The 17,998-nt window shown below is 53.9% G+C and overlaps 1 protein-coding gene across 1 annotated transcript; it reads right to left on the reverse strand.

Annotated features, from left to right (window-relative positions):
• Window positions 1-483: 483 nt before the first annotated feature.
• LOC133760559 (arylacetamide deacetylase-like 4) lies at window positions 484-16,029 on the reverse strand. The gene is given in 5 exon segments (XM_062193092.1): window positions 484-1,119; window positions 1,121-1,259; window positions 6,273-6,336; window positions 9,892-10,108; window positions 15,862-16,029. Coding segments are annotated over 5 exon segments (1,224 nt in total).
• Window positions 16,030-17,998: the final 1,969 nt, after the last annotated feature.

Genomic DNA, 17,998 nt, shown 5'->3' on the forward strand with positions numbered 1-17,998 from the left:
GCACTGAGGGAAGAGGTTCATGGCCACAGCATCTCCCAGGCTCACTTGGGGTCGCTCTGAGTGACACTTGAGCCAGAAGCTGTCCAGTGACCCCTGTCAGGTGACCCCTGTCCCGGCAGGAGCCATGGCCCATGCCAGGCATCGCCGCCATGGTACAGAGTCACCGGGGACACAGAGACCAGATGTTGGCATTTATTCTGCACACACGTGCATGTCACGGCTCTGAGAAGTCACCAGGGCATCCCCGCCCCCTCTGCTGTGGCTGCCACGTGATGGCAGTGGTGCGCACAGATAGCGCCGGCCGCCCACCCGCTGGGGGGACGGACCTGAACGCTAACCGCACTGTTCTGGGCTCACTTCTCAGCCTCCCCTCGTGGGTCCAGCGCTGACTCAGCACCTCTATCCATCAGCGAGTACGCACCCAGGGACCCAGCAGGTGCAGGAGGCCACGCCGCCCCTCCCTCTCGGGACCTGGGGCCGCCGTCAGATGCCCTTTATGTAACAGACCACGGCATTCATAATTTCCTGGGAGCACGGGAACGAGAGATGCTTCTTATCAAACAAGATCACAGACCCGTGGAAGCCATCCTCCACGTGGTGCCAGGTCACAGGGACGCCCTGGTCCTCCAGGCGCTTCCGGTAGAGCAGGGCGTCGTCTCGAAGGATGTCATTCCCGCAGCTCACCACGAAGGCCTCGGGGAGCTGAGCGATGACCTCGTCTTCTGCTAGGATGGGCGAGTTTTCGACGTCCAGAAGGTGCTTCATCTCCAGGTAGGCGGCCTCGTTGAAAGGGGCGGGGAAGCTGGGCTGGTGGCTCTTGGTCTTGAATCTCTTGGGGATATTGTCTGAGCTGAGCCACTTCTTGTACTTGCTCCAGGCTTCCGGGGGTATGAAAGACCCCGTCACGAGTGCATGATGCCAGGAGTGGTGTATGGTCATATAATTACACACTAACCTGGCCATAAACTTGCGAGTCAGGAATGGGACATTTTGGTTCTGTTGGAAGGACGGCAGCTGCAGATTGACAGCCTGGGCAATGGGGTAAATCAGGACCTGAGCCCGGATCCGGGGGAGATCCGAGCGCCCCACCAAGCTCTGGGTGACCATGGCCACAGTCCCCGCCTCCAACGCTCTCTCCACAGAGCACTACTCGGGCGGGGTCCACCCCGTAGGTGCCCAGCGCCTTCAGGAAGTGGATGGAGGCGTTCAGGCAGTCTTTCATGATGATGGGGCTGTGGTGGTCGGGAAGCTTGCGGTACCTGGGGAGGACACAGGAGCAAGGCCCGCCCCGTGCGGACAGGCATCACAGGGGGCCGTGGGAACCACGCCTCCAACCCCCCTTGTGAGACCACAACCTGACCAGGTCCTCAAAATGACTCTGCAAAGATGGGATTGTGTCCCCTCGTTTGGGGAGTGAACGAGAGGAAGGAAGACCTCTCTCTCTGTCTCTCCCTCTCTGTCTGTAACTCTGCCTCTCAAATAAATAAATAAATAATTTTTTTTTAAAAAGGAAATAAAAAAATAAAAAAATTTCAGGAAATGAAGACAATAATACAACATTTCAAAATATCAAAACTTATGGGATACAGCAAAAGCAGTGTTAAGAGAGAGGTTGGTGCATGCCTATAAAATCGGAGAGGCACCAAATTCCTAAGCTATCAGTGAATCAAGGACCTAGAAAAACAACAACAAAAAAATGCGAAATTAGTAGGATGAGGCCAGTGCCGTGGCTCACTAGGCTAATCCTCTGCCTGCGGCGCAGGTACTCGGGTTGTAGTCCCGGCTGGGGGCACCAGTTCTGTCCCGGTTGCTCCTCTTCCAGTCCAGCTCTCTGCTGTGGCCCAGGAAGGCAGTGGGGGATGGCCCATGTGCTTGGGCCCTGCACCCACATGGGAGACCAGGAGGAAGCACCTGGCTCCTGGCTTCGGATCAGCACAGCGCGCCGGCCATAGCAGCCATTTTGGGGGGTGAACCAATGGAAGGAAGACCTTTCTCTCTGTCTCTCTCTCTACTGTCTGACTCTGCCTGTCAAAAAAAAATTAGTAGGAGGAAAGAAATAATTAAAATTAGAGAAGAAATTAAAAAATTGAGACAAAAATGCAAAAGATCAGTGAAATAAAGAGCTAGTTTTTTGAAAAAAATAAAAAATTGATACACCATTGGCTCAACTAACAAAAAAAAGATGGAGAAGAAACCAAGTCAATAAAATCAGAAATGAAAAAAGAACTGTAACAAACAGATGCACAGAAATAAAAAGAATCATCAGGAATTACTACAAAGAGCTATATGCCAACCAATTGGAAAATCTAGATGAAATTGATAGATTCCTGGACACATGCAATCTACCAAAATTGAGTCATGAATACATAGAAAACCTAAACAGACCAATAACCAAGACAGAAATTGAATCAGTATAAAGACCTTCCAACAAAGAAAAGCCCAGGACTGAATGGTTTCACTACTGAATTCTACCAGATATTTAAAGAACTAATTCCAATTCTTCTCAAGCTATTCAGAACAATTCAAAGTGAAGGAATCCTCCAACCTCCTTCTTTGAAGCCAGTATCACTTTAATTCCTAAACCAGAAAAAGATACAACAGAAAAAGAACTATAGACCAATATCCCCGATGAACATAGATGCAAAAATATCTGCAACAAAACACTAGCTAATCAAATCAATCATAAAGATCATTCACCTAGATCAAGTGCGATTTATTCCTGGTATGCAGGGATGGTTCAACATTTGCAAATCCATATCTGTGATACATCATATAAACAAAGTGAAGAACAAAAACCATATGATTGTTTCAGTAAGTGCAGAGAAAGCATTTGACAAAATACAACATCCTTTCATGATGAAAACTTTAAGCGAATTGGATATAGAAGAAATATTCCTCAACACAATCAAGGCAATTTATGACAAACCCATAGCCAGCATCTTACTGAATGGGGAGAAATTAGAAGCATTTCCACTAAGATCCAGCACCAGCCAAGGATGCCCATTCTCACCATTGCTATTCCGTGTAGTCCTGTAAGCTTTTAGCCAGAGCCACTAGACAACAAAAAGAAATCAGAGAGATACAAACTGGAAAGGAGGAAGTTGAACTATCCCTATTTGCAGATGACACAATTCTATATATAGAGGAACCAAAAGGCTCTCCTAAGAGACAACTGGAACTCATAAAAGAGTTTGATAAAGCGGCAGAATGTAAAATTTACACACCAAAATCAATAGCCTTTGTATACACAGACAATGCTATGGCTGAGAAAGAACTTCTAAGATCAATCCCATTCAGATAGCTACAAAACAATTAAATACTTTGGAATAAATTTAAGCAAGGATGTCAGAGATTTCTATGATGAGAATTACAAAACTTTAAAGAAAGAAATAGAAGAAGACACACAAAAAGTGGAAAAATCTTCCATGTTAGTGGCTTGGAAGAATTAATATCATCAAAATTTCCATACAATTTACGTAATTAATGCAATTCTAATCAAAATACCTATGACATTCTTCTCAGATCTAGAAAAAATGATTCTAAAATTCATATGGAAACATAAGAGACTTTGAATAGCTAAAGCAATCTTTTACAACAAAAACAAAGCCGAAGGTATCACAATACCAGATTTTAAGACATACTATAGGGCACTTATAATCAATATAGCCTGGTAGTGGCAAAAAAAAAATTAGACAGGTTAGACAAATGGAACAGAATGGAAACTCCAGAAATTAATCCACACATCTACAATCAACTTATTTTTGATAGAGGAGCTAAAATCAATCTCTGGAGCAAGGACATTCTCTCAACAAATGGTGCTGGGAAAACTGCATCTCCAGGTGCAGAAGTATGAAACAAGATAGCTACCTTATACTTCACACAAAAATCCACTTAAAATGAGTCAAGTACCTAAATCTATGCCCCAATACCATCAAATTACTAGAGAACATTGGGGGAAACTCTGCAAGACATTGGCATAGGCACAGACTTCATGGAAAAGAACCCAGAAGCACAAGAAATCAAAGCCAAAATTGACAAATAGGATTACATTAAGCTGAGAAGCTTCTGTACTGCAAAAGAAACACTGAGCACAGTGAAGAGGAAACCAGTAGAATGGGAGAAACTATTTGAAAACTATGCAACTGATAAATGATTAATATCCAGAATCTCTAAAGAGCTCAAGAAACTCAACAACAGTAAAGCAAACAATCCAGTTAAGAAATGGGCAATTGTGGCGCTGGCACACTGGGTTCTAGTCCCGGTCGGGGTGCTGGTTGCCCCTTTTCCAGGCCAGCTCTCTGCTATGGCCCGGGAAGGCAGTGGAGGATGGCCCAAGTCCTTGGGCCCTGCACCCGCATGGGAGGCCAGGAAAAGCACCTGGCTCCTGGCTTCGGATCAGCGCGATGAGCCGGCTGCAGCAGCCATTGGAGGGTGAACCAACGACAAAAAGGAAGACCTTTCTCTCTGTCTCTCTCTCTCTCACTATCCACTCTGCCTGTCAGAAAAAAAAAAAAAAGAAATGGGCAAAGGACTCGAACAGGCATTTTTCAAAAGATTAAATTCAAATGGCAACAGACACATGAAAAAAAATGATCAGATCACTAGCCATCAGGGAAATGCAAATCAAAACCACAATAAGGTTTCACCTCACCCCAGTTAGAATCAACAAACAATAAATGCTGGTGAGGATGTGGGAAAAAAGGTATTCTAATCCACTGTTTGTGAGAATGTAAACTGGTCCAGCCATTCTGGAAGACAGTGTGGAGATATCTCAGAAAGTGGAATCTAGACCTACCAGGCCTCTCAGTCCTGGGAATTTACCCAAATGAAATGAAACAAGCATACGAAAGAGTGATCTGTACCCCCATGTTCATTATAGTTCAACTCACAATAGCTAAGATATGGAATAAACCCAGATGTCCATCAACTGATGACTGGAAAAAGAAATTATGGGATATAACACTATGGGATATTATTCAGAGGTAAAAAAAAAAAATGAAACCCTGTCTTTTGCAACAAAATGGATGCAACTGGAAACCATTATACTTAGTAAAATAACCCATTCCCAAAAAGGCAAATACCATATGTTTCCCCTGATCTGTGTAAACTAATAGGGTTCTTTAAAGGTAATGTATAGGAGTGAAATTGACATTTTGAGATTCGATGATCATTTACAGCCCTTGTGTCGACTGTTGAGGAATAGTTGTTTTTTTTTTTCTTCATATTATTTGGCGATGGGTTAATCAGAGTGTAGGGTTAATCTTATGAGTATAAAGTAAACTGAAAATAGATATTTGTAAAAATTAAGAGCAGGAATAGGAGAGGGAGGAGGAAGAAGGGTTGGAGCATGGTGGAGAGCAAGGGCAGGGTGGGAAGAATCACTGTGTTCCTGAATCTGTATATGAAATACATAAAATTTGTATAACTGCATGGAATTTTTTTAAAAGATGAGTGGTTGAACATTAATGTAAGATGTTAAAAAAAAAAAGCCGTATCTGCCAACTGGATACCTTCCTGAACCTACAAAAGGGTTACTCTAAGCCCTACCTTTCCTTTTTGTTTTCACGTTGTTGTCTTGTGCTTTATTTCTGTTGTTGTAAAAGATTTATTTTATTTATTTGAAGGGCAGATTGATATACAGATAGGGAGAAGCAGAGAGAGAAACAGATTTTCCATCCACTGGTTTGCTCCAAAGTGGCTGCAAGGCTGGTGCGGAACAAGACCTGAGCAAGGAGCCTGGAAGTCCATCAAGGTTCCCCACGTGGGTGCACTTGGGCCAACGTCTGTTACTTTCTCAGGTGCATTAGCAGGGAGCTGGATTGGAAGCAGAGCAGCCAGGACTTGAACCAGCGTTCCTATATGGGATATCAGCATCGAGGGTGGCACTTAACCCTCTGAGCCACAGCGCTGGTGCACCTTGTGTTTACTTATAATTGTAGAGGTATTAGGCTTATACAATTTTTTAGAAATTTTTGTGTAATTTTATATGACTAAAATTTATTCTCATTGTGGTATGGCCTGCCAGTTCAGTTGTTTCAATGCCTGTGTGACATCAAGCAATGTAACCTAATATTCACAACGGCACCATTTTTCACTGATGCCAGCCCTTACTCTTGCTATTTTGAGCTATGCTGCACCTGTCTTGGGGTGGAGGTGGGGGACTTGCAGGAGTGCCTGCTGCTTCGTAGGGCCTCTTTTTGTCCGACATTCACCCAGAAATCCCCCCACCTCTCCCCTCCATGGAACACCCACCACTGTTTCCAGCAACTCACCCAACTGAGAGCAGCACAGAATCGGTCTCCCGGGCCAGAAAGCTGCACAGGTTGTGGAATAAATCTGCAGGACGAGACAGTGCCGTGAGAGGGACCCTGCATTGCCACCGTGCCCAGGGAGAGCCAGGTGACAAAGGAGGTGTGGTGTGACATCCCGTCTCTGTTCCTGTGCCTGGATCCTCTGAAGTGACTCTGGCCACCTCTGCAGGGACAAAGCCCACAAGCCAGGCCCAGCTGACGTCATCACTTCTAGGCTGAACCCCATACCAAGTGTGGGCATCAAGGCTCGGGGGTGGCAGAGGCGGTACACACCTTGCCCGTGCAGGGCTGGGGAGGTGAGGATGGTGCAGCCGGGAGCTGGAGCTCAGAGGGCAGCGGCCGAGTTGGATGCTCGGCGCCCACGCCTGCCACTCTCCACCGCGAGCTCTCAGCCCTGGCTGCACTCTGGTGTCACCGGCAGCTTTAGAACAACATGGATGCCTGGGCTTCACCGAGAGGACTCAGGCTGCTGTAGGGGCTGCGCATGCCCGGGGCTACGAGCTCCAGGTGACTGCAACACAGCCAAGGTGGAGCCCTCAGTGGCCACCAGGAGCTGGGCCTGGCCCACTATCCAGCCTCACTCACGCTGCCACCTGCCTGTCTGCCTTCCCTCAAGCTGGCCAGGCCGCTCCTGTATCAGAGCTTTGCACCTGCTGTGGGACTTGGGGAGAAAATGAGGCATCCGCCTTGGGTACAGAAGCCAGACGCCAGACAAAGACGCTTGGATGCGCGACTCTACCATCCCAAACAGATGTAGAGAATTCCACGAGGAATGGAGGCCCCGCTGCTAGACAGGCCCTGCTGGCCGGGCGGACCTCACTCAGCCTCGGTGGGCTCTGCCGTCAGTGATATTTGATGTTGTTGTGTTCACCATGGGATTTTTTTACATCAATGCATTTAAAAAATACATGAGATGAAGATTCCATGTCATGTGTGTATGGTATAAAGAGGCTGAGTTATGTGTGTGTGGTATGAGGAGGTCACGTTATGTGTGTGATATGGAGATGCATGTTATATGTGTGAAGTATGAAGATGCCACGTTAGCATGTGTGGTATGGAGATGCCATGTTATGTGTGTGGTATGAAGATGCCATGTTATTTGTGTGTGGCATGGAGATGCCACGTTATGTGTGTATGGTATGAAGATGCCACGTTAAGTGTGTGGTATGGAGATGCCACTTTAGCGATCTGGTATGAAGATGTCATGTTATGTGTGTGGTATGGAGATGCATGTTACATGTGTGTGGTATGAGGAGGTAACGTTATGTGTGTGTGGTATGATGGTGCCACATTAGCAAGTGTGGTATGAAGAGGCTACGTTACATGTGTGGTATATGTGCATGTTATATGTGTGTGGTATGTGCATGTTATATGTGTGTGGTATGAAGATGCCATGTTAGTGTGTGTGGTATGGAGATGCCATGTTATATGTGTGTGGTATGAAGATGCCATGTTATATGCGTATGGTATGGAGATGCCACGTTAGCATGTATGGTATGGAGATGCCATGTTAGTGTGTGTGGTATGGAGATGGCACGTTACCATGTGTGGTATGGAGATGGCATGTTACCGTGTGTGGTATGGAGATGCAGGTTACGTGTGTGTGGTATGGAGATGCCATGTTAGTGTGTGTGGTATGGAGATGCCACGTTTAGCATGTGTGGTATGGAGATGGCACGTTAGCATGTGTGGTATGGAGATGGCACGTTGCCGTGTGTGGTATGGAGATGCATGTTATGTGTGTCCTGGCTGAGTTTCTGGTTTCCAGCGTGGAGTCGGGCAGTGGCCTCACTCACCCTCGTCCTGGCCCAGCTCAGATGCTCTTCCCCAGGCCCCCTACGGCTGGCCCCCCCTCACCCTGGGGCCGGGCTCGAGTTCTCACTTCTCCGCGGGTTTGCTGACCATGGGGATGCGCGGGGCCCTGCGTCCCTCTGCATCCTGGCTCCTGGGCCCCGTTCTCGGCCACACCCTGCCTGTGCGCTCTCCCATTGCTGTCCAGGCCCCTCCCTCGCCTCCCAGGTGCAGGAGGTCGGGCCTGGCTCCGCCCTGTGGCCCGCCTGTCCCCTGTGCCTGGACCGGGTCAGACCCTCAGGAGGCGCTCATAACCACGAGGGCTTCACAGTTCCCTGGAACGCGTGTCGTGAAAAACTAGGCATGGATTGCCAAGCCTTTTAGCACCGAATACGCTCACTGGAACTCCATTTTCCACGAACTTTTGGAAAGCCCCTGTGGTTGCTGAGCAACCGCGGCTCCGCCTATGGAAGTGACGTCACCCTCAACGGGGGCAGAGAACACCCCCACCCCCGCACGTGCTGGGGCGGTGCAGCGACGGAAAGGGAGGAGTGGTCTGGGACCAGGGCCGCCAGGGTGGGGGCATTGGAGGTCTTATCAGACAGGGAGGCCCCTGGCGCCCTGTGTGCTCAGAGCCAGAGCCGCCACTGCCACGCGCCATCAGGTGGCAGCCGGTGCACCTGCGTCTGGGGGAAGCTCCTCCCGTGTAAGGGAGAGGTCCGCCTGTGCACATGGCCAGGCCGGCTCCCGTGTGCCCATGCTTCCACCTGTGCGTAAATCGTCCACAAACCCCGCCTTCACCTGCACGCGTTCGGAACACTCGGACAATAGACAGGGAGCAGGACCCTGCCGCGGAGGAAGCGGGGGTGTTCTCTGGGCGCTGGGCGCTGCTTTTCCCAGTGGGGAGACAGACAGCGAGCAGGGAGACACCGGCAGGAGCGCGTAAGTTCAGGCTGGGCCAAGTGCAGGAAAGAACATGACAAGGACGGTGTCCGGGGGACAGGAGGGGGCGGGGGGCAGGGTGGGCAGGAGAGTTCTTTAGATAAGATGCTGGTGGGGGGGGCTCTGGGGAGCGACCTGGGAGCAGGAGGGGTGGTCAACACTCTGCCTTGGGGAGGTGGGCCTCGGGAATCCCAGCAAACAGCAAGTGCAGAGACCCCAGGGGGAGGCGCCCGCGTGTCCGGGGCATGAGAGCCTTAGCTGAGCACAGGGAAGGCAGGGGCAGCCACGTGGACCGGGTGCCCTCGATGGGCGGCGCCGGCCGGGACAGAGCCTCGCAGCTGTGGGAGTGGCTTCACAGAGGGGCCCGGGCAGATGACCAGCTCTGAGGGGTCGATCTCAGAGACCCCTTCCTCTGCCGCCTGAGGACCGGGGTGTGAGGAGCGAGAGCAGAGGCGGGAGCCCTGTGGCCGGGGCGCAGGGAGAAGCCGGTGGGCAGGAGAAGTGGGGTCTCGGCCCCCCGCACTGCTGCAGAGCTGGAAGGAAATGCGCAGGTCTGAGACCCCTGTGGGGCAGACAGGACAGCAGGACAGCTGTGCGTGGGAAGGGGGGGGGGCGTCCGCACCAGGGCCCACAGCCCCGCTGGGACAGCCCTGACCCCACTGTGACCCTCCCATTGCCTTGTAGCTGATTTCCCCAGAGGCCGCATCCCTGCGCGGTCTGGGCTCCCGGGACAGCTCCTCCAGGCGGTGGTGGCTCTGTTACTCCTGCGGGGCTCTCCTGGGAGATGGGGGCAGCGCTGGGCTCGGATGTGAACCCCTGACGTCCGAACCCATGGAAGGCTTCTTACCCAGACTCCCAAACGTGGTGCCCCCTCCGTGGTAGAAGATGATGCCTCGCCGGGGGCCAGAGGACGGGGCCGTGGGCTGGAAAAGCCTCACGGGCACCGAGCCGAAACGCAGGTTGGTCACCGCCACCTGGGGGTCCATTCTTATCGGCAGTAGGTCGTGTAAAAAGCGGATAAATTTAAACATAGTGCAAATTCCTAGCTTCTCAAAAATGTCCCCCTGTGGGAAGGTGGAAGGAGAGAGAGAGAGGGTGAGCAAGCAGGGGAAGAAGCGGTCCTTCCGCCCAGTAGGTGCTGTCCACCCTCCTGCCTGTCTCAGGTGGGCATGCGGGGCACTGCGGCCGTTTGATGCCGCCTGGCTTGGGTTCCACCTCAGGCAGGACATGAGAGCAACAGGGGAAGCGTAAGGAGCAGGGGATGTAGAGCAGGGGAGGGCGAGTCCTTATCAGGCGCCTTCCGCCTGCTCTGGACAGGGCACCGCGGGCCCAGCGAGGCCACAGCCCGAGCTGGCTCCTCCACTTGCCACCAGGCAGGACTTCGGTGCCCGCAGATAACGCCTTGGCCAGTTACACAACAAACAGCCAGGCAAAGTCTTGGCTTCCAGGCCCAGGGTCACCTTGGGATTTCACACGGGCCCTTGGTCCAACCCGGTCCCTGACAGATCCAGGAATGGTCAGCGGAATGGCTGACCCAGGAATCGTCCCCAGCCATGCCCCTGCCGGCACAGGCCATGCACCCGGAGAGCGCGGACGGCTGCCTGACGCGGGGTGGCTTCAGGTCAGTCGTCACCACCTCATCTCGGGTCAGCCAGCGCGTGGGACTCGGGAAAGGGCCCTCCAGGGTTTCCGGGTGGATTAGGAGTTCAGGATCCTTACACAATGGCCTCAGAACACACGCGGCGGAGGCCAGCTGCCCGGGCTGTCATCTCAGGAGCAGGGCCCAGTGCGGGGCGGGGCCCCACTCTGTGACAGGCGGCACTGCGAGAGCTGAGGGCACGGGGCTGCCCGGGGCATGGCTGCTTTCCATTCCCACAGGTGCAGAGGGTGGGCCTGAACCTGGCAGCCCCGAAACCCCGCCACCCCCCATTAGCAGTGAGCTCCTTGCCAAACGTGCCTGGGGCTGCATCCCGCCCCACAGGGGATTCTGCAGGCCGGTTCCTCTGCACATACACAGCCCGTGGGGACACTCAGCATTTCATCCACCTGGGCTCCCGTGTCCCTCAAGCAAACCCCAAAGACCTCAGAAGGCCCTCGGGTCCCCACCCTGCCCTACCCACAGCCTCCCTGATGCCGGCTCTCTGCTCCCCCTTCTGTGCTGTTCCAGCCCTGCTGGCCTCATGGCTGCTCCCTGGACTCACCTGCCCCAGGGTCCCACGTCCCACAGATGCCTCACCTCCCTCTGCAGCAGGTGCAAACATCACCTGTCAGCAAGGCAGGGTCCCCACGGACCCTCCAGGGACCCCTCCCACTCCCTCCTGCCTTCTCCTGTGCATAGCTGTCTTGGTCACTGGCACTGGCTGTTTTCATGGGTGGCTGGGTGTTGGGGGGCTGTCCATCTGCCATGAGGAGGAGAGCTCCATGCTGTCCACTGCACCTGCTGAGCGGGAGCTCCGTGCAAGACCTTGGTCCTTTTCATTCGCCACTGGGGCCTCCGAGCCTGGCCGGCTCTGGCCTGGCAGGTGCACCCAGGATGTGCACGTTGAATGGGATAAACTCTTGTGCTGGGCCTTTGTGGACCGCTGCCGGGTATGGCCGTGTCTGAGAGTGGCCCTGGCAGAGCGGTGTGCTGGCAGCTTGGCCCTCCATGGGACAGTGTCTAGAGCTGCAGGGACCTCTAGGAAGTGGAGGCAGTGGACGGTGATTCCACCATCGGGGGTTCAACCCCCAGAAGGGACCCATGTTGGTCTCTGGGTGCCTGGGTTAGTTTCCCACCCAGCCGGTTGTCACAACGAGGACAAGCCTGACCCCTGTCCCTCTCTGCCACTTCCTGTCTTGGCGTGTGATCTCTGCCACACCACTGTGAGGGCGTCAGCCATGAGGGTCTCACTGAGACTGGCCAGAAGGCGCTCCCGGTCTTGGAGGTGCAGACACCAAAACCGTGTGCTACAGAAACATTACTGTACGAAGAACCCAGCCCCGGGCGTTTTATCATTCAACAGGATGAAGAGCCAAGGCATCCCGCAGCCGGGTGACATCTGTGACAGCAGGGTCCCCCGCTCACAGCTGCCAGTCTCTGTTTATTGGGAGGAGCTAGAACATGGCCCATGTTCTCCCCTTCTCTTTCTCAGTTGGACTGGGAACAGGATTTCCAGAGCCTCCCCCATGGCATGGGCTGGCAAAGCCCACAGATTCCTCCCCACCTGCCCAGCCTACCCCCAGCAGAGCACCCTGCACTAGCAGAAGCCTGACCCATGCTCCCTGAGCCACCTGCACATTCCATGGCTCTCAGGGCAGGAGGTGGTGAGCACACACCTGCTTCAGGAGCCCAAGGGCAGCAAACCCAAGACAGCAGAGCAAGGACCAGCAACAGGAGGTCAGCTCAGGGCCGGCGAGGCCCCGGGGGTTAGGCCGCACTTGTGACAACAACTTGCCACACTGGAGCTCCAGTTTGAGTCCCCATTCCCCGCTTCCAGTCCAGCTCTCTGCTCACGTGCCTGGCAAAGCAGTCCCTGATGGCCCGAGTGCTTCAATCCCTGAGACATTGGTGAGATCCAGATAGAGCTCTGGGCTTCTGGATTGCACCTGGAGACCCCTGGCTGTTGTGGTCATTTTGGGTAATCTGTGGATGGAAGATCTCTCTGCCTCTCCCTCTCTCCCTGTGTTTCTCTGATGCTCTGTCTTTCATGCTATGAATTTTTTTAACAATGCCTCAGCTCCAGTAGAGGTTCAGGTTTGGCTTAGGCAAATCTGAAATTCTTTAAAATACAGGGAATGTGTTTTATGGGTGTGGTCACCAAGATGCAGAGGGGTCAGGAGGCTGCTCTGAGTGACCCAGTGGCTACACTCAGATTAGGGGTGTGGCTGGCTAAGTGGGCAATCATTCCACTGGCCAGCTGCCTCAGCTTCAAGGCAGAATCCAGAATTAGGAAACATGGCTGCATGTCTGTATGTTCCTTGCCTCTCTCTCTCTCTCTCTTTCTTTTTTTTTTACTTAGTTGATAGGTAGAGTTATAGACAGTGGGAGAGAGACAGAGGGAAAGGTCTTCCATTGGTTCACTCCCCAATGGCCACCCATGGCCAGCGCTGTGCCGATCCGAAGCCAGGAGCCAGGTGCTTCCTCCTGGTCCCCCACGCGGGTGCAGGGGCCCAATTACCTGGGCCATCCTCCACTGCCTTCCCGGGCCACAGCAGAGAGCTGGACTCGAAGACGAGCAGCCAGGACTAGAACCCGGTGCCCACATGGGATGCCGATGCCACAGGCAGAGGATTAACCAAGTGAGCCATGGCGCCGGCCCCTCCTTGCCTCTCTTAGGTGTGACGATTTTGCTCACTGAGCACTTTCGCAGGCCGCCACTGCCCGGCTGGGGCGATTTCCTGCACACCTGCACAGTGCCAGGCTCTAGAAAGAACTTTGCAGGTGGCCCCGACCCCTAGTGACTCTCAATTTCCCTGCTGAAGAAGCCAAAGCTTAAGGGAGTTCACGGCTCTCCCGTAGAAAGTAGACTTGAACCCTGCCGGTCTGCCCGACAGCAAGCAAAGCCCATGGGATCTTCTCCTTCCACACTCAGGTTCCTCACCCTGGTTGGCATTGGCAAGGCTTTTCCGTGGGGCCGTCCTGTGCCTGGCAGGCTGTTTGGCAGCATTCCTGGCCTCTGCCCATTTGGAGCAAACAAAACTCTCCAGACCTTGCTCAGTGTTGGCTGGGGAGGTGGAAGTAGCGCAGTTGAGATCGACTGTGCACGTGGCACCTCCGACCCCAGTATGCGGCTGTGACTCCACGTGGAGTCACCAGGGCCCCTCTGGCAACTCGGATCCCAGCTCCTAGAGTGGTGCAAGGAAGCACACACCAGTGTTAGCACAGCAGACCGTGGGGTGTGTGCTCCAGCCAGACTCCTGGGCCCACGACCTGGCTTTACACCTACTTAGATGCTGATGTGGGGCAGGTGACTGGGTCTGCCGCAGGTGGGCAATCAGATTGCACTGATCTCAGGAGATGAGCCGAGATGCAATGTGCCGGCTGTGGTAGGATCAGAATACGCAACAGCAGATACACCACTTTGACGTAAGGATTATTTTGAGCTGAATAAAGTTGAGAAACAGCAGGAGCAAGAGCCTCTGTGCACTCCCCTTTGTGCCTATCAGCAAGACGTAAACCGCCCTCTATGGAGACATCGCCTCAGCTCCCTCCTGCGTGCGGGGCAGGGGATGACTCCAGACCCTGTCAGTCCTGAGACTCCTCTAAGGAATCCACATCACAGAACTTAGCAAAAACAACCCCTGTGTTTCGCGTTTCCCGTAGGTTTACCTTCACAGTCTGCTACCCCTAAAAGCCTGAATCCTTTTGCCTTTGTCTTCTCACTTCTCCCAAAATTTAATCTCCTTTGTCAAAACGGTATATAAATTCTCAGGCCTCACTGCTTTGGGGATTTTGATTTCTTTCTAGAACCCTCCTCTCCCACCTCCTGCCCAGGACATTTGAAAATACTAATATTCTTTTTTTTTTTTTTTTGACAGGCAGAGTGGACAGTGAGAGAGAGAGAGACAGAGAGAAAGGTCTTCCTTTTCCATTGGTTCACCCTCCAATGGCTGCTGTGGCCGGTGCACCGTGCTGATCCGAAGCCAAGAGCCAGGTGTTTCTCCAGGTCTCCCATGCGGGTACAGGGCCCAAGGACTTGGGCCATCCTCCACTGCACTCCCGAGCCACAGCAGAGAGCTGGACTGGAAGAGGAGCGACTAGGACAGAATCCGGCACCCCGACCGGGACTAGAACCCGGTGTGCTGGCGCCACAGGCAGAGGATTAGCCTATTGAGCCACGGCGCCAGCTGAAAATACTAATATTCTATAAAGCGTTGGAAATACTAATATCTCAGGCCAGAGCTGTGGCATAGTGGGTAAAGCCACCGCGTGAAGTGCCAGCATTCCATATGGACGCCACTTTGAGTCCCAGCTGCTCCACTTCCGATCCAGCTCCCTGATATGGCCTGGGAAAGCAGTGGAAGATGGCTCAAGTCCTTGGGCCCCTGCACCCATGTGGGAGACCTGGAGGAAGCTCCTAGCTCCTGGCTTCGGATCGGCGTAGCTCTGGCTGTTGCGGCCAATTGGGGAGTGAACCAGTGGATGGAAGACCTCTCTCTCTCTCTCTCTGCCTCTCCTTCTCTCTCTGACTTTCCAGTATCCCCTGAGAAGCTGACTGTAGGGGGACTGAGCCTGGGAGGCAGAGGCAGGGGTGTTTGCCGTGCCCTGGCTGTGAGAGACCAGCAGTTCACTTGCCTGCAGGCCTTGGGCCCTAGTCTGTGCTTCCCGACCGCCGGTCCTAAGCATCCGATCTGACTGACTTGCCAGGCTCTAAGCCACGGTGCTCGGTCACCACCCGAGCTCTCCTGCCTGAGCAACGAGCAGCACCAGTCGCCTTTCCCAGCCCGAGCAGCACCCGTCGCCTTTCCCAGCCCGGTGTGGACTGATGCAGGCATCCCGCCCTCCCAGCAGGGCCTCCACCTCCTGCCCCCACCCCAGGGCAAGCTCGCCAGCTCCCTGGCTTTGTCTCTCTTGTCCATACCCCAGCCTAGAAAGTAAGTCCAGAGCCCCTTGTATGATCTGTTAACACAGACACATCGAGAACCCACTGGGATGTTGTCTACACTGGCCGCCGTCAGCCCTTCCACAAGCCCTCAGCGCAATGTCCGGCACATAAATTTGATCGTCCGTCCTGTCACTACTGTGTAGCCCTTTGCAAATGCCTCCCCTAGTCCACTGTCATCTAGCCAGAGCTTCTCAGCCCTTAGCAGGTCTTGGCATAAACAGGTAAAACTTTACCCATGTTAGTAAGAGCAGGAGCCCGTAGAACAGAGTCCAGAGCTTCAGCGGGTGGCTGATGGTAGATGGGATTTCGGTGGTGAGACAGTGCTCCCTGAGCACCCAGGCGTTGACCCCCAGGCTCAGGACGCACACAGCAGCGAGTAGGACCCCCAGCCAGGTGAGCATGGTGCTCCGCCCCTCCGGTACCTGCAGGGGAGGCTGTTGCCTGGGCTCCCAGCGGCAGACTCAGGCCCCTTGTAACTGTCGGGGTCCTTTGAGGTCTCTGTTCCACACAGGCAGCCGTGCCCTGCGTGGTGATCACCCCGCAGGGAGGGCCGGGCTTCTCCACGCCACCTGACACCCAACGTCCACCTCCCTGGGGGACTGTGATGGGGTCTGGGACAGGGGCCAAACCCTGGCCGGGCTCCTGGGAGATTGGGAAAATGGGCAGGTGAAAGGGAGGTGCCCTGTGGCTCTTCCCTGAGTTGTAAAATCGCTGATTAGGGAGTGCCAAGATCAGCCCAGCTGAAGAAGCGCTGATCCTGCCCCAGTCGTCCCTTCCGTCCCCCTGCGCCCGGTGTGACCCACACAGGTGCGCAGGCTCTCCTGCTAGCAGCCTGGTCTGTCTCCCCAGCCTCATGCTGACAGTGGGCCCAGCGCTGCTCCTCCTGCCCAGCGGGAGCCCCGCCACAGTGGCCCTGGGCGACTCCTGTGGCCGCACCTTTCATGGGAAAACCGAGCCCACAGTCCTCCGCCTCTTCCTTCCCTGGCTTCTCTGGAGCCCCACTCTGCCTGCCCCAATGAGCAGGGTCCAGATGAGTAGAGGCAGCCCCCTGCCACAGGACCCTGGGGATTGATGACCACCGGGTACCACCATACCCGATGGGTGCTCTGACCACAACAGGAGAGGATCCCACCACGGGGAGCCTCCCTCTGCTCCTGACCCGCCCTGGGCAGGCAGCGCCAGTTGCTATTTTAAAAAAATTGGAATCCTGGCCGGCGCCGCGGCTCATTAGGCTAATCCTCCGCCTTGCGGCGCCGGCACACCAGGTTCTAGTCCCGGTTGGGGCACCGATCCTGTCCCGGTTGCCCCTCTTCCAGGCCAGCTCTCTGCTGTGGCCAGGGAGTGCAGTGGAGGATGGCCCAAGTGCTTGGGCCCTGCACCCCATGGGAGACCAGGAGAAGCACCTGGCTCCTGCCATCGGATCAGCGCGGTGCGCCGGCCGCAGCGGCCATTGGAGGGTGAACCAACGGCTAAAGGAAGACCTTTCTCTCTGTCTCTCTCTCACTGTCCACTCTGCCTGTCAAAAAAAAAATTGGAATCCTTTCTTCACCCGTGGGCCTGATGGAGCCTCCATTTTAGCTTCATTCAGGAGTGTTCCACATCGTGCAGTGTGCGGGAAATCACCCCAGCGTGGTAGTGGCGGCCCGCGAGAGCGGTCAGTGAGCAAAATTGTCAACCTAAGAGAGGTGAGGATGAGGCCAGCAATGGAACGTGCAGACATGCCTCTGTGTTTCCTAATTCTCTGGATTCTGCCTTGAAGCTGAGGCAGTTGGCCAGTGGAATGATTGCCCACTTAGCCAGCCACGCCCCTAATCTGAGTGTAGCCACTGGGTCACTCAGAGCAGCCTCCTGACCCCTCTGCATCTTGGTGACCACACCCATAAAACACATTCCCTGTATTTTAAAGAATTTCAGATTTGCCTAAGCCAAACCTGAACCTCTACTGGAGCTGAGGCATTGTTAAAAAAATTCATAGCATGAAAGACAGAGCATCAGAGAAACACAGGGAGAGAGGGAGAGGCAGAGAGATCTTCCATCCACAGATTACCCAAAATGACCACAACAGCCAGGGGTCTCCAGGTGCAATCCAGAAGCCCAGAGCTCTATCTGGATCTCACCAATGTCTCAGGGATTGAAGCACTCGGGCCATCAGGGACTGCTTTGCCAGGCACGTGAGCAGAGAGCTGGACTGGAAGCGGGGAATGGGGACTCAAACTGGAGCTCCAGTGTGGCAAGTTGTTGTCACAAGTGCGGCCTAACCCCCGGGGCCTCGCCGGCCCTGAGCTGACCTCCTGTTGCTGGTCCTTGCTCTGCTGTCTTGGGTTTGCTGCCCTTGGGCTCCTGAAGCAGGTGTGTGCTCACCACCTCCTG

Source organism: Lepus europaeus, chromosome 5, assembly GCF_033115175.1.
Source record: "Lepus europaeus isolate LE1 chromosome 5, mLepTim1.pri, whole genome shotgun sequence".
Lineage (NCBI taxonomy): Eukaryota > Metazoa > Chordata > Mammalia > Lagomorpha > Leporidae > Lepus > Lepus europaeus.